General features: G+C 40.5%; 1 protein-coding gene across 2 annotated transcripts in view; it reads left to right on the top strand.

Annotated features, from left to right (window-relative positions):
* CTBP1 (C-terminal binding protein 1) overlaps nt 1-21,855 on the top strand; it is a 234,781-nt gene that overhangs the window by 80,205 nt on the left and 132,721 nt on the right. Inside the window, exon 1 of one of the 2 annotated variants that reach the window (XM_032684889.1) lies at nt 3,446-3,511. The exons of the other annotated variant lie outside the window; for it this stretch is intronic. Within the exon in view, the coding sequence (XP_032540780.1) occupies nt 3,505-3,511 (7 nt within the window). The 5' untranslated portion in view covers nt 3,446-3,504. Of the gene's footprint in view, nt 1-3,445; nt 3,512-21,855 lie in introns of those variants that run through there. 2 annotated transcript variants of the gene reach the window in all.

Raw genomic sequence — 21,855 nt, 5'->3', positions numbered from 1 at the left:
ATAATTTATCTTGTTGCAGCTATTTCTGAAAGTTAAATAATTGCTGATAGGAGGGAGTGGTAATTTATGGCAAGAGAAAACGCTCTCGCCTCATGTGGAGGGTGGTGGGTGTGATTCTGAAGCTGGTCCTGTTTGCTGCTTCTCTAAAATATGCATTGCTGCTGTCTGTAGGCATGTTTTTGGGACTGAAAAGACTCATAGCAATGTGGGTATTTTCTTAGTAAATGAAGTGATCACTGTGCAGAACACTTGTAAAATATTTAAATAAATGGTGATTTGTAAGTGGGGATATTGTGGGTATGTTTTCCATACCATTCATTCAGAAGGAAAATAACATGTTACAATAAATTTCCAGTTGCTAATAATATGCTAGAAAACAGATTTTTTAATTTTAACTGATCTGGGTTGCCGTAGTTAGGGAAGGCAGCAGCTTATCTAGAGTAGTAAGCCTTTTAAGGAACTGTGTCTGTTTATTAACTTAACAATGTTCTATAAATTATTAGATTGAAATGTGGATATGGCCTTTGAGAAGATGGATGTCATGAGAAGAGTTGATGGAATTATAACTTCGAATATGTTCCTGTTTATGTGTTTAATGTATTATTAAATGTCGTTTGTTTAAGAAAGGAATTAAATTAATAATGGATCTAGTATAAACAAGTATTGGTTTATATCACTTAGGCTCTATTTGATTTTTGTTTCATGCCGGCAGTTCAGAATTAGGATTCCATTATTTATTAGCTAGAAAGAAGGATGGGAAATGCCACATATCATTTTTTAGCTAGGAAATCTATGGAAGCTGAGGAAGTGACTAAACATTATGGATGTAAAATACTCACTGCAAGTATGAAAATATGCTTCCAGGAAATGCTGGATGTTTTTCTAGAAAAGAAATATTTGGAAGATTTGGCAAGACATCAATTGTGTGAAAAATCCCTGAAAGCACCACGTATCTGGCATTATAGAGGATTAAAACTAATTTTAGGACAGCCGTCTAAAGCAGTTGGTATGGCACAATTAGCCTGCAGAGACAGAGTACTGTGGAGTTTCAGGAACTAATAATTGTAAACTTTAATAAAGGATCTCAGTATTTTAAATTCTTCATTTAGGACATGATTCAAAGCTGTGTGGAAATAACGTAACACAGACAGTGGAGACTGAGGATGTGCCTAAGTGTGTTCTTACCAGTAGCAAAGCCTTTGCAGTAAGAGATGCTCCATCTTCCTCCCTGAGGAAGGAAGGGCTTGGCTTCTCCAACACCTTTACAGGAGGCTGGAAAAGCTCTTCTTGCTGCATTTCTCAGTAGTGGAAAATATCCATGCGGGAAAACACTTTACCACTTGTAAAGCCTCAGACCTTCAAGTTCAATGGGATTCATTGTGATCCTAAGTTCAAGCAAGTACTTAATACTCAAAGTTATTCAGCAGGCACAAAATTTTGATAAGCAGAGTCAGTCTACCAGGTAAGACACTTGCTTTGTGTATTTAAGCACATATTCCGGCATCCTAAAGGTACTAGAAATCTTTGTGTACTCCAGTAATGACTGCTGAAGTCTGACTAGTTCATGAATTAATTTGGTGTAAATATTTTCCTATGTAGGTAATCTGTTTTTGTTACTTTTAATGCCAAAATCAGCATCATCTTTGAGGGAATAAATTACAAAGCAAGGAAAAGTCTAGAAGGTAATTATTACGAATATGGTAGTGAATTCTCTAGCCACCACTTCAATGTATGGGGTGTTGCATTTTTTTTTTGTTTGGTTTTTTTTTTTTTGTTATTTTTGGTTATGCTTTATAAAACATGTTTATAGACTATGTCAGCAATGTTCTTCCTCAGTTGCTGTTGCAAAGACTATTTTCGCAGTTTATCACAAAATGCCAGATTTGCTCAGCATGTAATTTAATCTTATGCTTGGAAGCATCCACATTACTTGGTTATCATGAAATTATTCTTTAATAAAAATGTATGCTTTGTGATCTATATTTTATTAATTTGGTGAGTCAGTTTATCGATTGTTGCAGATGCCATGAATGTATAATTTGTCACAGTTATTGGTTGCCTGTCAGCAGTTCATAGCACCACAGTGTTCTTGGCTCTTGGGGCACCTTAGAAATAAACCTTTCTTGATCTGCAAAAGAAAAGCTTTTTCCTGTAAATTAGCATCAAGACTTGGGTTGATATCTGGTTTATCACTTTGTAGTGTGTGTTACCCTGTATGAGCCAAACACTGGGAACAAATTCATAACGTGGCCTGTTCAGGGAAGAGTTTTGAGCAAATACAATGTAGTGATTTTAAATGCTGGGGGTGAGGTCAGAAGGAGCACGACATCAGAAATGGGAGGCACCGGCTTTGTCACTATTTTTGTTCGCTCTAAACTTAGGAATTAGCAGGGTCACTAGACTGGAAAAACAAAAGCAAATTCTTGAGTTTTTTATCCCCTCTTTTACAGTTGATAGTTCTCTGCTGTAATATACAGCAGTCATGAGTTTTGCTGATTGAGAAATTTATTTTTAAGTATGAATGTTAATGAATTTGAATTAAAAAAAAGACTACGTGTTCCATACAGAGTTATATATTTATATATATTTATATATATTTAAGTAAAGCAGGTATTTATATCCAAAACTGTTTGACTTAATAAGATAGTTTAATTTGCTGAAAACTCCTCGGCAGTGATACAGCGTAAAGCTTCGTGTGTTAGAGTGGAGTCGTGTGGTTGAAAACATCTGCTGGTTTCGTTTTTGGTATTTTTAAAGGCTGGTTCTGCACCCTGGGAGCTTGTTCAAGTCACGCATGGAGCTTGCGAGTCGTGTTGTCAAAACCAGTGGCTGAGCAGGCACTGTTCTGAGCTCAGATTTTGGCTGGAGTAGACTTTTAGTGGTTTACATCCCGTCATCTTTCTGGATTCTCTAAAATGCGTTTCATAGGTCTTGGGTACTCTCTGGTGCTTCTGGGTCTTGATTTAGGAAGGGGCATCCTTTCACATGGAGCAGAGTAAGTTCTCTTGGAGGGGCTCCCCAAGTTTTTGGTCTGTATAATTAACATATGTTGGTGGGGGCGGCTACATAAAAAAATCTGGGAAAAGGCCGTGTCCAACATAAGAAGGATTGAGGGAAATAAGAAAGGGTGGGGGGGAAGGGGAAAGAAAAAAGGAAAGGGAAAAAAAAAAAGAAAAAAGGAAAAAAAGTAAGAAGGGGAAAAATAAAAGGAAAAGGGTGGGTAAAAAAAGGGGAGGGGGAGGAAAACCCAGAGGAAGAAGGGAGGAAAAAGGGAGGAAAGGAATTAGGAGGGGGGCGGTGGCGGAGCGGGCCGAGCCGGCGCTCCCCGCCCCCGGCTCCGCGTCACGAGCCGCGCCACCATTGGCCGGGGGGCGGCGGCGGGCGACCGCCATTGGCTGCGGGCGGGGCGCTCCCCGCCCCCATTGGTCCGCCCGCCTGCCCCGTGTGTGCGGCGGCGGCGGCGGCGGCGGCGGCGGCGGCGGATCCCGGTGTGGAGCCGGCGGGATGCAAGGTGGGCGCAGGGATGGATGGATGGATGGATGGATCGAGGGATGTACGGATGGATGGATGGATGCCTGCGCGGACCGCCCCCCCTCCCGTGCCGTGCCCCCATGGCTTGATTTTTATTTTTATTTTATTTTATTTTTTTTTTAATTTTAATAATTATTTTTATACCGCGGCCCCGGCTGCGCCAGCGCGCAGGGGATTGCCGGGGCGATTGCCGGGGAGCGCCGGGGGTGGGCAGGGAAGCGAAGGGAAGCGGCCGCATCCTGCCCGCTCCCCCCGCGGTGCGGGGCTGCTCGGGGGATGCGGCTCTTTGTGCGGGGGGAGCACCGGGAGTTTGCCGGGCCAGGAGCGCCGGGAACGCCGAGGAGATGCCCCCGCGCGTCCCGGGTCGGTTGTGGTGGTTCCAGCCCGGTGGGACCGCGCAGGGACGGGGCGATGCGCTGGGATGAACTTGGGGAGCGCGGAGTTGGCGCTGCGGGTGTGTCCGGTTTGAAAATCGGAGATTTGCGCGTGTTGAATTGCGGAAAGTGAAAGGGAATCAATCGGCTGGGGAGCTGTCGTCAGACCCCTGCGGAAAAACCCGGGATCCTTCCCATAAGTTGTTTCTTTGAATTTGCTAAATATTAAATGACTGCTTCCCCCTTTGGGTAATTGGAAGTCGACGTGATGATGTGCTGTTATCAGAACATACTTTGTTTGGTTTGAGTTTAAAAATAACAAATATGAAGTTAAATACTCTCCATTTTTATCTTGCCTCGCAAATCTGTTTTGTGTTTCAGGGACAAATTTAGATCTGTTATTTTGCAACATATCTCTTTTTCATGAGGTGTTTTACAATCAACTATATTTATTATATTTCTTCTGTATATTTAACGTCATATGAAAACACACCTCCCTTTTTAACTTCTGAGCTTCCTGGTGGTTTTCATGGCAAAAGTTATTTCTGATGGAGGTACGTTTTCAAACAGAGAAGTCTGCTGGCAGATTTTGCAACTTTTCTCTGTGGCATTTTTCACTGCGTAAGGCTGCAGTTAGGATTGGGTTCTGTGCTTTTTGTGCCATCTAGTAGTTACCTGGAAATTTAAATACACTGTGAGCATCCCCAGCTGGAGATAGTACTGGAAATTGTAGTATATTTGCACAACGATTTCTGTGACATACATAAAAAGTGAAAATTCTATTGGTTAGAAGTAACTCATTATGGCCATTTAAAAATCAGTGCCTTAATGCTTCTTTGGAATAAACTCGCCACTGAACCTTTAAGATGCCTTATGCAGAATTTGGGTTAAAACCAGGGGTTCTGTCAGTGAGTCAGTGTGATGTACACCTGTGTTTCCTCACGATGCTCTTAACCCCTTGCTGTGCATCGCAGAGGCAGAAAGATGCTCGTGGGGCCAGGTCTGTTGCTAGGCCTAAAAATGTTAATTTTTTTGTTGCTAGCTTGAAGCCATAAGAGTCAATAAAGGCTTTCTTGTGGAGCAGTGGAAGAATTCTAGTGTGGCCCTACCAAGCAGGAGCAGCTCCTGTGCCTCTGGGGTGTTGGAAGCGGCTGGATGAGCTGCTCTGTCACAGGGTCATGTGTCCTCACCCGTGGGTGCACAGGCATCCTGAGCACCGACAGGGACCCTGGCAGTGGGATCCTTTTTGTGAAAAATAATGATGAATAGAGAGGGCACCTGTTGCACCAGCAGTGATTTGTCAGCTCCCAGGAAAAAACCGCGTACCTGCAGCTCTGTGATTGTCTACCCAAATCACTTAGATCGTTTAAAATGATAGATACCTGGGGAGTTTAAATTGAATTTATCAGTGTGTTATAATGAAATGATTGTGAATGCTTGAGTATATGAGAAATTTAAATAGCTATCTGTAAAGTATTTTTTATTATGAAATAATTGCTATTTATACAAGCTATCTGTACATTTAAAATGAAGCCAGCTACAGTTCAGTCACTGCTGTTTAAAAGTAGAAATACCCTTGCGTACATTTTATTGTGTTTTGATTCCATTACATAATGGCACGCATAATTTTCACACGTTACATAAACTTCTTCAGAGCATCCTGAGAAGACAGACAAAATAAGGTCTGTGCCTGGCTGATACCGACCTAGACTTCTTTAGCCTAAATAGCAAATTCTGGTTTCTAATAGTGTGTAAACAAACTGCAGCCAGGCTGGCAGGCGTTGCCTGCTTGTGGCGGTAACAGAAATATGAAAGATGACGTGAGTACTGCAGAACTGAATTACCCTCCACGCCTCCTGCTTGTTTTCTCACCCAGGCAGGTGAGGGAGAGCAGATGAAGGCTTTGCTTTCCCTTTGGCACAGCACCGGGTTGTTTCCCTGGTGCCACGTTACCTGTGACCCCACCACAGAGCTGAAGAAATCCTTGTTGTTTCTTAGTCTTGTGCTTAAATTAGGAAATGTTGCTAAGCGTAGACTTTAACCCGAAGGAGATGCGTGTTGTTAAAAAAAAAAATCTCTTCCAAATATAAATAGATAATAAACGCTTAATAAATATTTTTCCAAATAATCAAATGTTTAAAAAGTAAGGCTAGGAAAAGTAAAACTCAGTTAGTTGATTTTTTTAGGCTTATATCTTTTTTGTAATTGTACGAGTTGGATAACAATTAGACTCCAGTATACACAGGAAGATTCACATGGATAAAATGAATTTGCTAAACATAGGTTACTGAAGGTTAAGCATCAGTAATTTGCATCAATCATACATTTATTAGAAAAAAATCTCTGAATTTCCTATTTTATCTACCTGTGTGTCTGAATTAAAGAACCAGAGTTTTAGTGGGTGTCGTCTAGTTGTTTTATTGTTGATTTTCATTTGTTTGTTTGTTTGTTTTCTTTTACCGTGACCTTGTTGGGTGAGAGAATGGAGAGAATATTTCCTTGGTGAAGTGTGAGGGCTTATTGAGTCTTTACAGTCATAGTTTCTCTCTAATAGCAGTGTGACTTATGGTAGCACTTTCCCCTGATAGCAGCAATGTTTATTTCAAAAGTATCATTTTCATACTTAAACACATGCAGCGCTAGATTGGAAAACTTTTAATGACAATTGCACGTCGTGCTTGTTTTTAAATGGTTATGTTGAATGACAGCAGAAAAATTAATCTGTAGTTTTTAAAGATCTCTGATTTTTATATCTGTTATTTAACAGAGCCATAATGTCATCACCGAGCGCCGCCAGTTGGGTATAAAGTGCGATGTGTAACGCTTTCTGGTGGTGGAGTTGCTTTAAGTGGAGAAATAATTTAAGCGGTACAAGGATTTTTATGGCACTCTTGTCACAATTAGCTGTGTTTATGAAATATGAATTTACACAACATCTGCCTTTCGGGGCCGGCGTTCCCATCGCAGCCCGCTCACTTCCCAAACCAGCGGTGTCACGTCTGGAGCATCAGGACAGGGCAGGATGGACTGTGTGGTGGATGGACAACCATGGCAGTGCAAGGATTCACTTGATAGGTCTGGGTGAGGAACTTGTGCAGGAAATGCAGGTGGTTTTAAGTGTAAAACCTTTCGGTTTCACTTTAGCAGGGCGACTTGCTTAGGCACACCAAGGTCCCCAACCTGCAACTGGCTCGTCCCGTTCTCACTCCTCACAGTCTTTGCTCATCCCCTTAATTCTTGTGCTCCCCTATAGGCAAAAAGGGTGGCATGTGTGGTGTGCTGGTGGGGTGGGATTTAGGGTCTGGCACACACCATTACAAGGGATTTTGGAGGGAATAGCCCTCTCTATCCTGAAGCTGCAGATGAGGACTTGCAATGAGGTGGGTGAATCCAGCTGGACCTTGCAGCATCGAAGTGCTGGTTTGTCTCCTCAAAATTCTCCTCCTCCACGTACCTCTTGGTTGTCACCCTCTTACTTGAGAGTTTCAGGCGTTTTATATGGTTACACCTATCAGATTTGTCTCATCACGGACCACTGTGTCTTTTACTGTTTTATTTTCCTCCAGCATATGGTGGAGAGCTCCTCTTGCCCCTCATGGCTAAGCTCAGAGATGGTCATTAGTGTCTGACTGCTAAAATTTTTGTAAGCATCACAGGAAAGGCAAGTTCACAGGAGGATAAAGTGGCCTGAGAGACACTGATGCTCCTCCTTGGTAGGGGCTGGTTTGGGGGGAAAGAGCAGGAGGTGCTTTACAAAAGATGGAGTTTCCCATCATGGGCCAACTTGGGGCACAAGTAGCTTTTCATACCAATGAGAAATGGGCACAATGATGAGAGACTGTGGAAAAACATTAAAAATAATTCTATACCACTTCTCCCACTTTCCATACCTTGCCTATCTTGACTAGTGAATGTTTCATATCTGGCACTGCCCCTGAGGGCAGAAACTGTGCAAGTGTAAGGTCCCAGCCTGGCCCGTCGGGATGGGCAACATCCAGTATGTGGAAATTGTTCTGAAACATTCACAGTGAGTGCTGCTGGCACAACATCCTGCACATTTTGAGGCCCAACATTAAGAAATGAGTACTCAAACTAGAGGTTGTACAACTTGGAAAGCCCGGCATGATGGTTTGGTTGGGTGGTGGGAGTGATCTAAATGCTCACTGCTATTTTTGCCATCATTCAGGGCAAAATAGTTGAGGTTGTTCATGTAGCGAGCTGTGGTGTTGTGAAGACTGACAGCAGACTGTGCTCTGTGTTACCTTTACATCCACATTTTAGAAGATAAAGTAAAAATAGTACCAAGTGTTATACCTTGGTGAAACCATCCAGCAAAACCTCCTTGTTCTTCTATAGATATTTAGTCCAGCCTTCTGCCACTGCCATCTGAGGCTTTGCTTCTAATTGTTCTCTTAGTAATATTTGCAAATTATTGTTACAGTTGCTAGATCAGAGTGAAAATTATGTGCAACAAGTAGTTGTTACAGTGGAGGTCAATCATGTTATCTTAGAGCTAGTTTAATCTGGTGAAGGAGAGAGTCCAAACTTGTTAATTGTCTCTTCTTTGGGTTATCCTTCTATAAAATGGGGATAATCATAATCATAAAACATGCTTTAGGACTTATTAAATATTTCTGAAGCACTTAGGAATCATAGTTAAAAAAATAATTGCCTAGTAAATTGCCTACTTAATAAAATGTAAAAATAAAAGGTCTAGAATATATTAAGCTTCATAATCATTTAAATAGATGCATGTAGTTTGTTTACCTGCTCAGTGAGAACTAACAACCATTGAAAACAAATAGGTCTTTAGGAGAACTATATTGGCAAAATGAAATTATGTAAATCAGGGTTTCCAGTTCACTAGTTTAAATTACTTTTACATTTATGATTTAGGCTTTGATTTAAATCATACTTTGTACTGTTAACGTTCAAAATTTATCATCAACACTGAAGCTGTGAACACAAAAGACATTCTTGGCAAAACCTGCAGAATGCAATGTCAGTATATTTCTCTGGAATACTAAAGATTTAGAAAACAAAATCTTCCTCTCGGTGCTTACAACTTTTGATATATGGGGGGAAAAAACCAAAACAAGCTGCAAGTGATTGTATTTTAGTCAATAGAGACTGATGGGGGGCTGTTCCAATGGCCTGGAAGGGCCAAGGGCTGAGTAGAGACTGCTGGCATGTGGCTCTGTGGTCATTGGTTTTTTTAGAATTGGAGGAATATTTATAAATTTTTTTTTAATAAGTAACATCAATCTCTTCATCAAATATGAAAGGATTGATAATGTTTGCTCTTGCTTTTGTGGATTAGGAGTAATACCAAGAAAGAGACTTGCTGTGCATTACCAGCAAAAATACTTCAGAATGGAAAGGACTTCCTAGAGCTTTTTATTCGTTTATTGTTCTGCTGAGCAATTAGAAAAACAAAATCTCTTTAGATTGTCTTTACACTTGACAGATTGGCATTTGTTTTCCTCTCTGTTTAAAAAAACCTCAAATAACCAACAAACTGAGACTTTCTTCAGTAGGGAAGGAAGTTTAGAACCAAAGTTTCCAGAATTTGTGACTCTTATTCTCATGTTACTGCAGCTGGGAATAGGAAGGGGAAGGTGTGGGCTTTGCTTGAAAGTTGTGTGTAGCCTTGCAAGCTGTGCAAGGCTGCAGATCCTCAAACCAGCTCTGCCTCCCGGCAGTTTTACCTGGATCCTGGTGCAGCCGTGGTACTGTGTGGCCCCAGAGATGGAGGATGCATAGGTGATGCTCAGGTGAGAACATGGTGCATTTACCTCTCCTACCTGATCTCTTTTGGATGATAAAAGGGAATGGACTGCTTCCTCTTTTCACAGGACCCATATATCCTCGAGGATTTTCTGGAATTAAGTGCCTGTGAAATTAGGAGCAGAGGAATGGCTCTGGGCAGGACTTACTAGCCCTTCAGTTGCCTTTAGGAAATGTTGTGAACAGGGATCTGACTTGCTCGCATTAAGAAATGGTAATTTCAGCTTTAAGTAACGATGCTTTAAATTGTGATTTGCATTTGTATCTTTAAGGAGTAAATACCAGATTGCATAAGTAGTTTTGTACCTTCCTGTTTTCATTCTTACTCAGAATATCTTGAAATAGAATAACCTCTGAGTTGTTACTGTGTTGTATTGGTACCACAGTTTGAAAACCAAGATCAATAATCATGTTTCCTTTCCTCTCCAACGACAACAACAACAAAAATCCATTATTTTCTGAATTGTTCAAAAATGTTGCTTGCCTCATTTTGTGTGTACCCACTTCAGTGACCAGAATGTCAATGGAGGCTTTGTTTAAATGTTTTTCTTTATTTTTTTCTCTGCACTCCCACCCACACATACACCTGTTCATCTGAGTCTTTTGGGCCAGATATCGGTTTATTTGGTTGGGCTTTATGGCTTTTTTTTTTTATTCCCCCATCGTTCAGTTAACTGCTTGTTGTCAGCAGTTCTGGCACATCCCCTTGTTTTCTGTAGGCTGCCTGTGGAAAAAAGGCTTGTTTCCAATGGCAAAGAGTTAATCTGGCTCAGAGTTAGATTAACTGTTGCAGTAGCTCATGATAAACATCTGTTGCAATACTCCCAGATGAGAACATTGCTTTCAAAACTATTTACTGCACATTTTGAACCGTGCACTTTACTTGTGGTTTTATTTTTTCCCCTCCAATTACTAAATTCTTTTGAAAGGACATAAATCCATGGAGCCTATCTCGGAGACTGTGTTTATTTTATGATACAGGGAAGGAAATGTGGTTATTGAGTTATTGTTCATGTGCTAGAGCCCCCGAATACTTCTGACTGGAGCACAGAGGCGTGTGCATTCCTTAATAAAAACCAACTGTGGAGCGGCTCCTGGGAGTGCTGCTGCGTATATCCGTGCTCTGCCTGTGGTGGAACCCTCTGGATGCAGATCCTCTGGGTGTTTTCCTCCTGCTCTGAATTTGGCAAGATAAGACTGGCAGGGAATGTAATTTTACTTGAGCCTGAAACCCAAGGGTGGGTATGTGGTCGGAACGGTTTGGCCAAAAGGACTTTGCCACTGAGGAAACCTTCTGCTATTACTTTGGAATATTTATTTTATTTTATTTTATTTTATTTTATTTTATTTTATTTTATTTTAATTTTTAAAGAAGTTTTTGAATTCTAGATATTTACTGGATCAAATAATGACAGCTTCTCCTGCAGCTGGCTTTTGAAGTTAGCTCTGCCAGCAGCCACTTCTTGCTGTAGCTGAGGATCCAAGAGCAAGCAAGCAAAGCGAGCTTTGGTACCTTTTCCCAAAACATCAACAACCTTCTCCCCCACCCCGCCCAAGCCACAAAACCAAACCATTCTTGGTGTCTCTGGGAAAATACTATTGAAAAACAACATGGAATACCTTAAATGGTGCATGTTTTCCAACAAATAGTTTTTCTTTCTTATGCTAATAAGGAAGATTCTCTTAACGAAATTATGTTCAAAGCATTTTCACCCATATTTCTCAGAAGGTGAAAAATATTTTTGGGCTGAATTTCATGTACTTAATGTTTCCTACCAATATCAGAGAAAATATCTATGTACTTTACAGGTGTGTTGATCTTCACCATGATTAGCCCTCTTTGCATAGCTGTCTGACAAACTGAGGCAAAAAAAATGGGTGACTTCCACACATCGAACCTACTTGTAGTAAAATACATGAGTCTGTAGCTTTATTTCTTGCTGATTTTCTTAGGTCTGGCAGAAACACTTGTTTTAGCAATAAGTCTGTAAGAACAGCCATTCTGGTTCAGATCAAGCACATCTAATTCAATATCCTGTCTCTGATGGTGATCAGCAGCAGGTATCTAGGGAAGCGTACAAGAACAGTGATAAAGTGTTAGAATCTAAGGTGAGATTTCTTAGTTTACCAGTTTTATGGTGGTATCAGGATTTTCAGAATCTGCTTCCTAAGCACAGTGCTGAAATGACAGGTGTGCGATATTTAACAGCCTTGGCTTTCTCTTAAAGGCTGTGGTAGTGATAAGAGGATAAAAAAGGAAAAAACCCTGAAAAGTAATGGATGGTATGTAAAATAAAGAGAAATAATACTGTAGACTGATAAAAAAAGTGAAAAAGGAGCTGTAATCACTGCACAGTATAAAGAAATGGCAGGAAAGGGTTGGCTTGTTACCTGAGAGACGATGCCCTGCTGCACCAGAGCTCACTGAGAACTTGCTCTGGCAGGTTTTTATCCATCACTTGTGTCACATCATTTGGGCACAGGGAAGAGTGGGGCACAACCAGAACATGGAGAAATATAGTTGGCCTGAGCCTAGTTCAAGGCAAGATGGTAGAGGGCAGACAAATGAAGTGTGGGAGAAGAAACACATGGGAAAAGGGAACGTGAGTGAAGGGAGTGTCAAAGAAACCTTTAGAAACTCGGGATTGTTCTCTGTCTGTAAATATCTGACCACTCAAATTAGTGAGTAAGAAGTGTTGTCTGTGTAGGAAGTATGTTCTGCAGGTCTGCACTGACTCCCTTGTGGCATCACTGTATTTTTCCCAGGCTTCGAGACACCCAGGTTTTATTTTTAGTGCTACCCTGGGTTCTGTTTTATGGAGAACCAGCAAGTTCCAGCTTGCTGCAGTCATTACTGCTAAGACCATCTAAATAGCAACTTAGAGCAATGTAAATAGTAATAAATGATTTTGTCTTAGTGTGGATTAACAGGTACACTTAGGATGGACTTGGTTTTGGGTCAGATTTTTTTAATGCTCTATAGCAGAAGCATGATGAGCACTTCCATCAGTGGCATGCAGAGGTAATGGTGCTGTACTTTAAATAGCAGACACGAAGGCGTTGTGACTGGGACATTGTCGCTTTAGCATTCACTTCTTAAAAAGTAGATTTTTTTTTTTTAGGGAGCTTTTACAAAGGTGTGTGGAAAACTGTTATTGACTGTCTAAAGTGAATTCAAGAATAATACCGATGAGGAGGTGTTGCAGTGGATGAGGAGGTGTTACAGCAAACTGCTCACCAAAATAAGTCATGCTGCAAGCTGGCATCAAACCTGACAAATTCAGGGTTTGTCGTGTGTATCAGGATGAAGAGAAGAGGACACATTTGAGTACAAAAGGGCAAAAGCCATCTTGAATTTTAACACAGTGTACATAATCCTGTGAGCAACAAAGGGGTTTAGGACAACCAGAGAAAGTGGGTGCTTTGTGGTACCTTACAGAAAGGACAGCTTCATCTGTGGGTAAAGACCAGGCAAAGGAGGTTTATCAGCTCATAAGGTAGGTACAAGATAAAATAATTCAAACCAGTCTTTAGTTAGTTGGTATTTTCATACATGTGTATATAAATAAACATAAATTAATAACATTGGTAGTATTGTGTGCATATGATATTAGAACAAAGTTTCCTGGGGCACAGTGCAGAAGCAGCTTCACAATATGGGAACGGGACGGATATAAACACCAGGAATTTCAGGATTGAGCTTCATTTACCTTTTTAAGAGGATTATAGGAAATTGATCCTTTCTCAGTTTCCCAAAAGGCTTTTTCCAGCCTGGCATTCTCAAATCCAAGGAGCCTGGAGTCTGGGGCTGGTTTTCTCTGATATATGCTGTGGAAGGTGTTTTGATTTATACCTTCTTTTTACTGGGGCAGCTGTGGACAGGAGTACGGGAGTGAATTGTGCTCTCTCTCTTTGCCAAAGAATTTCACCTTTTCCACTGATTATTCATGCTTCTGAAGAACCTGAGTCTTTGTATGCTTCCTATTAGTAAATAAAATTAAATGCAACTTCCATAGTTACTACTCTCTGTAGGAAAATAGGATCTCTAATGAGGTGTATATAAAATAAATTTTTCCAAAATCTAATAATCTAGGTTATGCTGTTGCCCTTACTATGCAGCTTTTTATTGAAAGGTTTATAAAGGTAACATGTCAACACTTTGTCTTTTTCCCTCCCATTGCAGCAATGTTTCTTTTGCATTTTAGATGCCTTATAACCACCTTAGAATAAACATTCTCCAGCTTCAGCCTGGATGCATTTTTACAGCACACACAGGACTTTTTTATGGATGGTTTTGCACTTTCTCTCCTGTTACCCATCTCCATGTTTGCCTAACAGCTCTCTGAAATCCTTTCTAAGCATCCCAATGATTTCATTGTCACTCACAAATAAAGAATATGCCCTGTTATATATTTAACATAAGGAGAATTTACTCTTGAATTTCAATATTCACTTAAAAATTTTTGGTTTTCCTATAGCCTTATAAATTGACGACTTTCATAAGGAGGTTCTTCAGGATCAAGAAGGAATCTGATGGCACATTTGCACTCCAGTTTACAGCAACTTTTTACACTCGGGCTTTATTTAACTTCTGTAATTTTGTTGCGGTTTCTTTAGTAGACAGAAATAGCCCTACACTTCTGTTTCTCAAAGGCCTCATACTTGTGCTGAGCTGTTAATAGGTCTGTTAGTATTGTTAAAGTATTAACAGAAGAATAATAATTGCTGTGCTTGTAATTGTATTGAGGCTAAAAAAGCATTCTCGTAGTATATTAATGAGAGCCTTTCTCGAGGTATGGATTACTGTTCTTAGGACAGAAAATTAAACTAAAAAATAAAATAAAAAAAAAAGACAGTGCCATTCTGGAGGAACGTAATAATAAAAATCAATAAGGGTTCGATTTAGTCTTTAGCTGCCTTGCTCCTCCTCTCCTAACCCCATTTGTGCTTCCTGTAGGTATCCCAGGGATCTGCTCCACACCATATGTGCTCCGGTACCTCGGCGCCACGGGGGGCTGGGAGCCGGGTGGCACTCTTCACAATGGATTTTCTTTTTCTGTTTATCTCAGCCTTAAATTACTTTAACCTTATTTAGTCTTAAAAAACTGTGACTATAGAGCTAATATTTTATGCAGCATCGAGAGGAACTGGAAGCACTTTTCACTGCTGTGTAAAAATGCAGCTGGGGAATGGTGCAGAATTAACGACACGGAGCTGTGCTCTGGAGAGTGTGAGCAGTAGTTTATTTTCATTTCTGTCATTAAATATCTTATTACCATCTATTTGTTTTTTTGTTCCTCTCCCCTGCAGTGCAAAAGAAGGGTGATTGCTAGAAGGTAGGAACTGTACAACTGCTGGAAAGTACCTTAAATCAGTGACCTTCGATTGACCTCCGCAACTGCTGGTGTGAGCTCTGGTATTTTTTTCCGAGCTAAGTTAGTACCTCTGCCATACTTCTTTCATCAGAACTTATTCAACTTTTATAACGAGTTGCTGATTTGCAAGCAAAATCCAAATATAGGAATAATTAAAAAAAAGGATCTCTTGTAAGTCTGAAGAGAGTGCATCAGGAGGTAATGAAGCCGCAGAAGAGTTCCCTGGGACTTGCTTGACCATTAAAACTTTGCAGCTTATGTTGCATAATACAGTTTTCTGAATGTTTTTGGTAGCAGTTATTTCTGAATAGGCAAATGAGTGCCATTGCAACGCTTAGCTTTTTCCAGACCCGTTTATCTGCATGAAAAACACGGTGCAAACTTGGGTTTGTCGTTTGTTTTCTGAGATTTCAAAGGGGCTTCAGTTTATATTCTGAAACATTTAATTTCTTATTCCAGTCTCATGTACCAGCTCCTTGTCATCCTTCATTCTCCCTCGTCTGACATCAGTTTCTCTCTTGTCCATTTAAAACTGAAACTTGAAAAACTGCAGTTTTATACTTTATATTATTCTTCTACCCCGGAGCTGTTTTTAGTGTCTTTATTGCAAGTAGACAGATGGTGATATTTGGTTTCCTGTCAGTTTTAATGAATATAGATAGGAGTGATAAGAACATTTGCTTCGTTTAGCAAACTTCCTTTTCTGGCTTTTAATTAATGAAGTGCTCACTGGTGTGCTGCTGCTTTTGTATGTGCTACAGTTAAATCTTTTATACGACTCCACTCGTAGTGTCGGGTAATGACAAAGAGGATGAAAATAACTTCTGTCAAGATCCTCTAAAGTTTACTTACACAGACTTTTGAATGCTGCAGACACCAGAAACGTACCGTGCCTGTACGAGCTGCCGTAGCAGTGTCCTTTGTTTCTGCGTATTTCGGTCATATTTTGTTTTTATACAAAGAACCCAGAGGAAGTGTGGCCTGTGTTTGGTGTTCAGTTAACCTTGGGTGAGGTTCAGTTCAGCTTCGGAGCAATTTGCTTCTCACGCAACTTCTTAAATAGAATAAGGTCCACGGCAAAAATTTGGTAAGATAGGGGAAAAAAACCCCTTGGCTTTTCAAGCTTATTTTTTTTTTCCTGCATTTCATCCTGCTTTGGAGAGCGCCGAAACATTAATCCTGACATTGATTTTCTTTTCAAATAGTTTGATTTCTGTGTTAGCTTAGCTCAGACATTATTTTAGATTCCTGTAAACTATTTTAAGGTCCATTGTTCTTAAGATCTTTTTCCAATGTGTAATGCTAAGGGGCTTTCTTTTCTTTCTGTGTATATTGGGGTTTTATACAGATTCAGGATTGGTGCATGTAGCCGAAGTTGTTTAAATAATTTCTGCCTTGCTGTAACAGTTTCAGTTCTTTAATGGTAACAGTAACCATGTCTGTGGGTATCAAATATTTCAGTGGGTAAAGCCAGAATACTGCCTCTAGATACAAAATCTCTGCTTTAGCTTTGTAGCTCTAGTGGGTTAAGATCTCACTGGATAGGGAGGAATGATTTGGGGTGAAGGACCAGAGGGTGATCTTTGGGAACATTAGTTTGTTAAGCATCTGAGTATTGCTAATTCTGAAGAAACTGATTTTAAACTTTGTTTTATCTTAGTCTTCCTGTTTCCTGAGTTAAAAAAGTGGACTAGATTTTGTACTTTTTTTCAGGACTTTTGTTTTGTTGTACCCTTATAAGGATAGGATTTGGTTCCCTGGTGGCAAATCTGTTCAGGAAAAAAAACTTGGTCTATTTTAGAAAGCTGTTTTAAAATACTCTAACAAGCCTGGCAGGAGGCAGAAATAGTTGTTATTTTATATTATTTCTTAGGTCTTTCTGAAAACATCACAAAGTGCAAACCTTGTTCCTCTGAAAAACTTTTCTCTCCGTGAAAGATACCTCCATTTTAAGTGAGTTAAAAACAAACAGAAAATGTTTTCACTGATGCATTTGGTGGGTGAAGGCAAATAATCAGGTGCTTTTACCAGGTTTATAGCATGGCTGGTATCACCTCTGCAGACACAAACAGTGACTGAGGTTTTGAAAGCGTCCTTCCTTCCCAAAGGTCACAAGTAAGAAAACAAAAGCACGAAAGGATGCCCCCAGAAGAGCTTATTTTTAAATAAATACTTTCTGCGCTTGTGTTCATTGTTGGTGGGTTTGCAGTTCTCATTCCCGTGTTGGTTTATGGAAGGGTGCGTGAGCCATTTCATAGGGAAACTTGGATCTCTGCTGGCAGCTCTAGCACAGTGCCTTCTGCTTGGGTACCTGGAAAAAGCTCACATTCTCTGGGAACAAAACCCGTGTTTCAGATCCCAGCCATGTTCGTGTACTCTATTTTTGTTATGAGGTTCTTTTCTTCTGAGCCAGAATTTAACCTTGTTCCACACAACAGTGCACAGAACTGGGATCAGTTTTAATCTGTACTATTTTCTTCGCAAAAAATCAGAGTAAACAAAAAGTGCATGGTGGTGCCTCCAAATGTGTAGACAAGGATTTAACATCGTTCATTACAATATTAAGGTTGTGCTTTTATTTCTCTCTGGTTCCTTGTCACCTTTCAGGAAACAGAACTGCATGTTTTCTCTCTTATAATAAAAGAATGTTTTCTGATGCGTCTAAGCTGGTGTGCACCACTGTGTTTGACACAGGTATTTGTGATTTTATCTGAAGTCCACGCTTGAATTAATGTGAAAAATAAGCTCATTTGATTCAGACTGAATAAAGCCTTTTCTCTCTGGAAAGAGACCATAGTCTGTATTTGTGGGGTTTATTTTTCTTTAGCATTTGCTTCTTATTCTCCAAATAATTGTAGTTGCATGTTCCCTTTTTTCAATATTTGCCAAAATCTCCAGCAGTTCTTATTCTCTCATATCTCCTTCAGTCATGAGCCAGAAGGAAAAAGAAAGTCATCTGGAAAAGAAAACCCACAGGGCTTCATTCCCTTCCCACGCCCCATCATTTTCTCTCCACATTTTGAAGATGTGAAGCAATTTAGATCAGCGTTCTCCATCATTCCTTTTTTCCTAACCCCATTCCTCTTCTTGCAGAGAGAAACAAAAGGAAGATACAGAAGAGAAGTTGAAGAAGAAAGGAAAGAAAGAGAAAAAATAGTGGAGAAAATCAGAACAGAGTTGGCTTTTCTAAAAGGACTTGTCCGGGAAGCAAAATGAGCAGCTTCCCTCCTCTTTTTTTTTTTTTCCGTTTTTAGCCCATCCCAGATATTGCTAGTCCAAGATAAGTGGGTCAGGCAAAAGGGGATAATTAATAGCGATTTCACAGTTGCTGTGGGTATGGGAGAGCGTAGTGGGAAGGGTGGATTCAAGGAACTGCTGGCAGGCTCTCAATGGAAAGCTCCCAGCTGAGCCCCAGGTTGCCATACCCATCTTCTGCCATAAGACTTTGGGCTGTGCCAGCCAGGTGGGAGCTGGATCAAAGTGGGAATAGAGCAGATGGATGCTCCATTGGATGCTCTAGTAGATGAAGTGTAGCACATCTTGAGTACACAGAATTTAGTATGGGACAGGATGTATTTGTGAGAGCAGTTGGGGAAAGGATGGATCAGCCCTTTGAACAGCATTGTGAGGAAACAAAATGCAAAGTACCCTGACCAGGGGACGTAATGGGACATAATGTTTTTCTGTCAAATATTCTGGGTTTATTAATAAGGAGTATTTCTTGTGGCCCACATGCACCTCCAGTTTCTACTGCCCTACAGTGCTTTGTTTGCTCTGGTTGGTGATCATGTAGGATCAGTGAGGCTTGTATGGGGTGTGGTGCACATGGTACAAGGGCAGCAATCTGTGCATTTCTGCTGAGAGATTAACTTTAACATCTGGAGATAAGGAGGAGGAGATAGCACACACAGCTGTTACAGTTTGAAGGTGTCGCTGCAGAGGAACTTCTTCAAAAAAAGTGAGCCATAAACCATGTAGTGACATTGCTGTCATAGAAGGTGGAAGGACACACCACTCACCTTGTTCAACTCTGCTTTTTGCAAAGTGGAAATTTTATTTGTTTTTGCTCTTTTTTTCCTGATGCAGCCAGGCTGCTATGAAACAGCTGTGCTGCATCCTGATCAGGGGTTAGTGCCATGTTTTTGGGTGCTCCTGAGGCCCTGATGGTTCTTTCCAGTTCCTGGTGCGCCCCCTTCTCTTGAGCAGGTCGAGCCTGTTGGATTAATATTCCCAATAGCCTCTGTGCTTGGATTATGCCCCCCAACATCACCTGCTTGTGTTGCCACCAGGGCCTGCAAGAAAAGCTGTTATCTTGTTGAAAAGGAAACACCTGAACAGGAGCTTTTCACATCCCCATGACACAGTCAACTCGACCACCTTGGAAATTCAGTCGGTGGGAGCAGCATGCCCTGGTTGCTGTGGGCATGAGCTGTGGTAGAGGCTCATAAAGACTCACTTCATCCAGCTGGCACCTTTCAGGGCTGGCTGTTTGGAGACCACTGCCCTGCATCCCTTGCTGGAGATGGGCTGTTTGTGGGGGTGGACGTTGTGCTTGCAGAGGAGAGGCAATGTATGGAATGGCCGTTCCGCAGAGTGGGAGTGCGACACCTTGGGAAGATGATCTTATTTTGTTTGCCTCCAGAAAACCAGTTAAATTAATGTTTTTAGATCTGTAAATGTGCTTGTGGGTTGCAGGGTAGCTGGCTACATACATCTCGTGCTTTAAGCTCTTGAATGCAGAGGATCGTGTAGAAGCATCTGAGAGGTTGGTTTTTTATTTCAGATCAAGTCTGTGTTTCAGATTTTAGGACATATTAGTAAACTTCATCCTGCCATTTCCCCACATGGATCTAACTATGGTATTGAACCTTTGTCCTTTTCATGGGAAATAAAAAGATGATTATCTCAATGACTATACCTGTGTTCTGATACATTTTGGTTCAATAACTTGAGATCTTTGTACACATGATTTGAAAGATTTTGGGATTATTGTTAAAAAGACCCAAAACCAACAATCCAACTTTCTGAAGTATTTTGAAGGAAAAAATTAATTTCTCTGAAAGCAGTAGCTCAGTCATCAGCAGGTCTGTTCTGAGAATGAGAATGTACAGCCCACACAAGGGCACATTTGATTGTCTCATAGACATCAGTAAGTGGTATTTTTCCTCACAAAAGACTTTTTTGCTTACTACTGAAGACCTGTATTGTCCATTCTTTCAAAAAGAGCATCTGAAAAAGTGCTTTAGAAATGTTAGTTATTATTAAAGACAAACTTTGGAACATTTTAATTCTTCTAAATTATGGTGTCCGTGCAAAGACGATAAATTGGAACCAAAGGACGCTTTGCAGTTTCTCTGTGCTTTAGACAAAACATTTGTGCATCTGTATCTTTTTTCCTTATGTTGAAAGTGCCATATGGAAAGGTCACTCTGTATTTCAACTTGCAGATGAAATAGGCTAGAAGTAGGAAACCGTTCCAACCCAAATGGTTTTATAGCAAAGGAAAAGCCCCAGAATTGCATTTGTCACCTGGTGGACATTTAACTAATGTTAACTAATAATTATGATTTGTGATTTTATAACAGGACACTGATGTGGGATTTTTTGTCAAGGGGAAAAAAGAGTACATACTTAGGAATAATGCTGTCTATAAAAGCCAAAAAGCTTGAAGGTGAGCACAGTGAGCTGGGAAACGGTGATGTGTATCCTTAGTAGACAGAAATTTTAGGTGAGCTACTGCAGTTACATCTTTTACATGCAAATGGGGAAAAAATCTTGAGTCATCAAAACCAGTTAAATGCAGGGGCCTAAAGAGAGAGATGATGAAAAGAATAAGGGAAGAAAATAGCCAAGTAGCAATATTTGGCAAAGGCTTGGTGGAGGGACAGGGTTGTCATAAAGGCCATTGGGAAAACATGTAATAGATGATTTCAAGGTCATGAGAAGATGGTGTTCCTCACCAGATTTTTAACTTGCAGGGTAGAAATAGCACAACTTAGATCTATCCAAAAAGGCCCAGGTAGAGTGGGGACAAATTTCTGATGATGCTGTGCTGTGAAGCAGTGGCCTGATGGCATTATCTGCTGAGGAGAACAATTGGAAACTGCTGAGGTCTTAGGGGATGATGGAGAGCAAAGTGATGGTTCTGCTTTGGTCTTACTGAGTGCACGTTCTGTACCTCTGCAAAATTTAATATTAGCTTAATCTTGGATAAACACGGGGTAAGAGCTGTCAGCATAGAAATGATGGAGTTTGCTCAGATCAAGGAAAAGGATGTACAGAGTAAAAGGCAGGACCTGGAAGCATCTGAACCCGAGTGGATGTTGGAGGAGGAGGACTCATTTCTGTGATGTGGAGGGATATCAGAAAATAGATAGGAAGAGAGAGCCTTGGGAGGGTCAAAGCTGAAAAAACCAGAGGTGGTTAATACTGTGGAGGACATGAGGAGTTTGGATGAGGAGGAATTTAGCACTGACCGAAGTTTTCAAAGCAAAGGTGGTGGAAATTGGAATATAGGGCTGGAAGTTGAAGTCTGTTCTTCCTTAAAAAGGATTTCTCCTTCATGTTTTTAGACCTCTATGGATTCTTGGTTTGAGAATAATTGTGGTTATTTTCTTGTTCTTTTTCTCCCTCTTGTTCAGGCTGAAAATAGAACTTTATGTAACAATAAAAGAGATGAAGTTTATTTCTTAAAGGAGATATTAATGCTAACACATCAGGACAGTGTTTTGGTTTTGTTTCTGTTCTTCCTCCAACCAAGAAAAGTCACATGAAATTTTTCATTAAGT

Source organism: Chiroxiphia lanceolata, chromosome 4, assembly GCF_009829145.1.
Source record: "Chiroxiphia lanceolata isolate bChiLan1 chromosome 4, bChiLan1.pri, whole genome shotgun sequence".
Lineage (NCBI taxonomy): Eukaryota > Metazoa > Chordata > Aves > Passeriformes > Pipridae > Chiroxiphia > Chiroxiphia lanceolata.
Note: the sequence above shows the minus strand (reverse complement) of the source record. Positions and strands in the feature narration are given on the sequence as shown.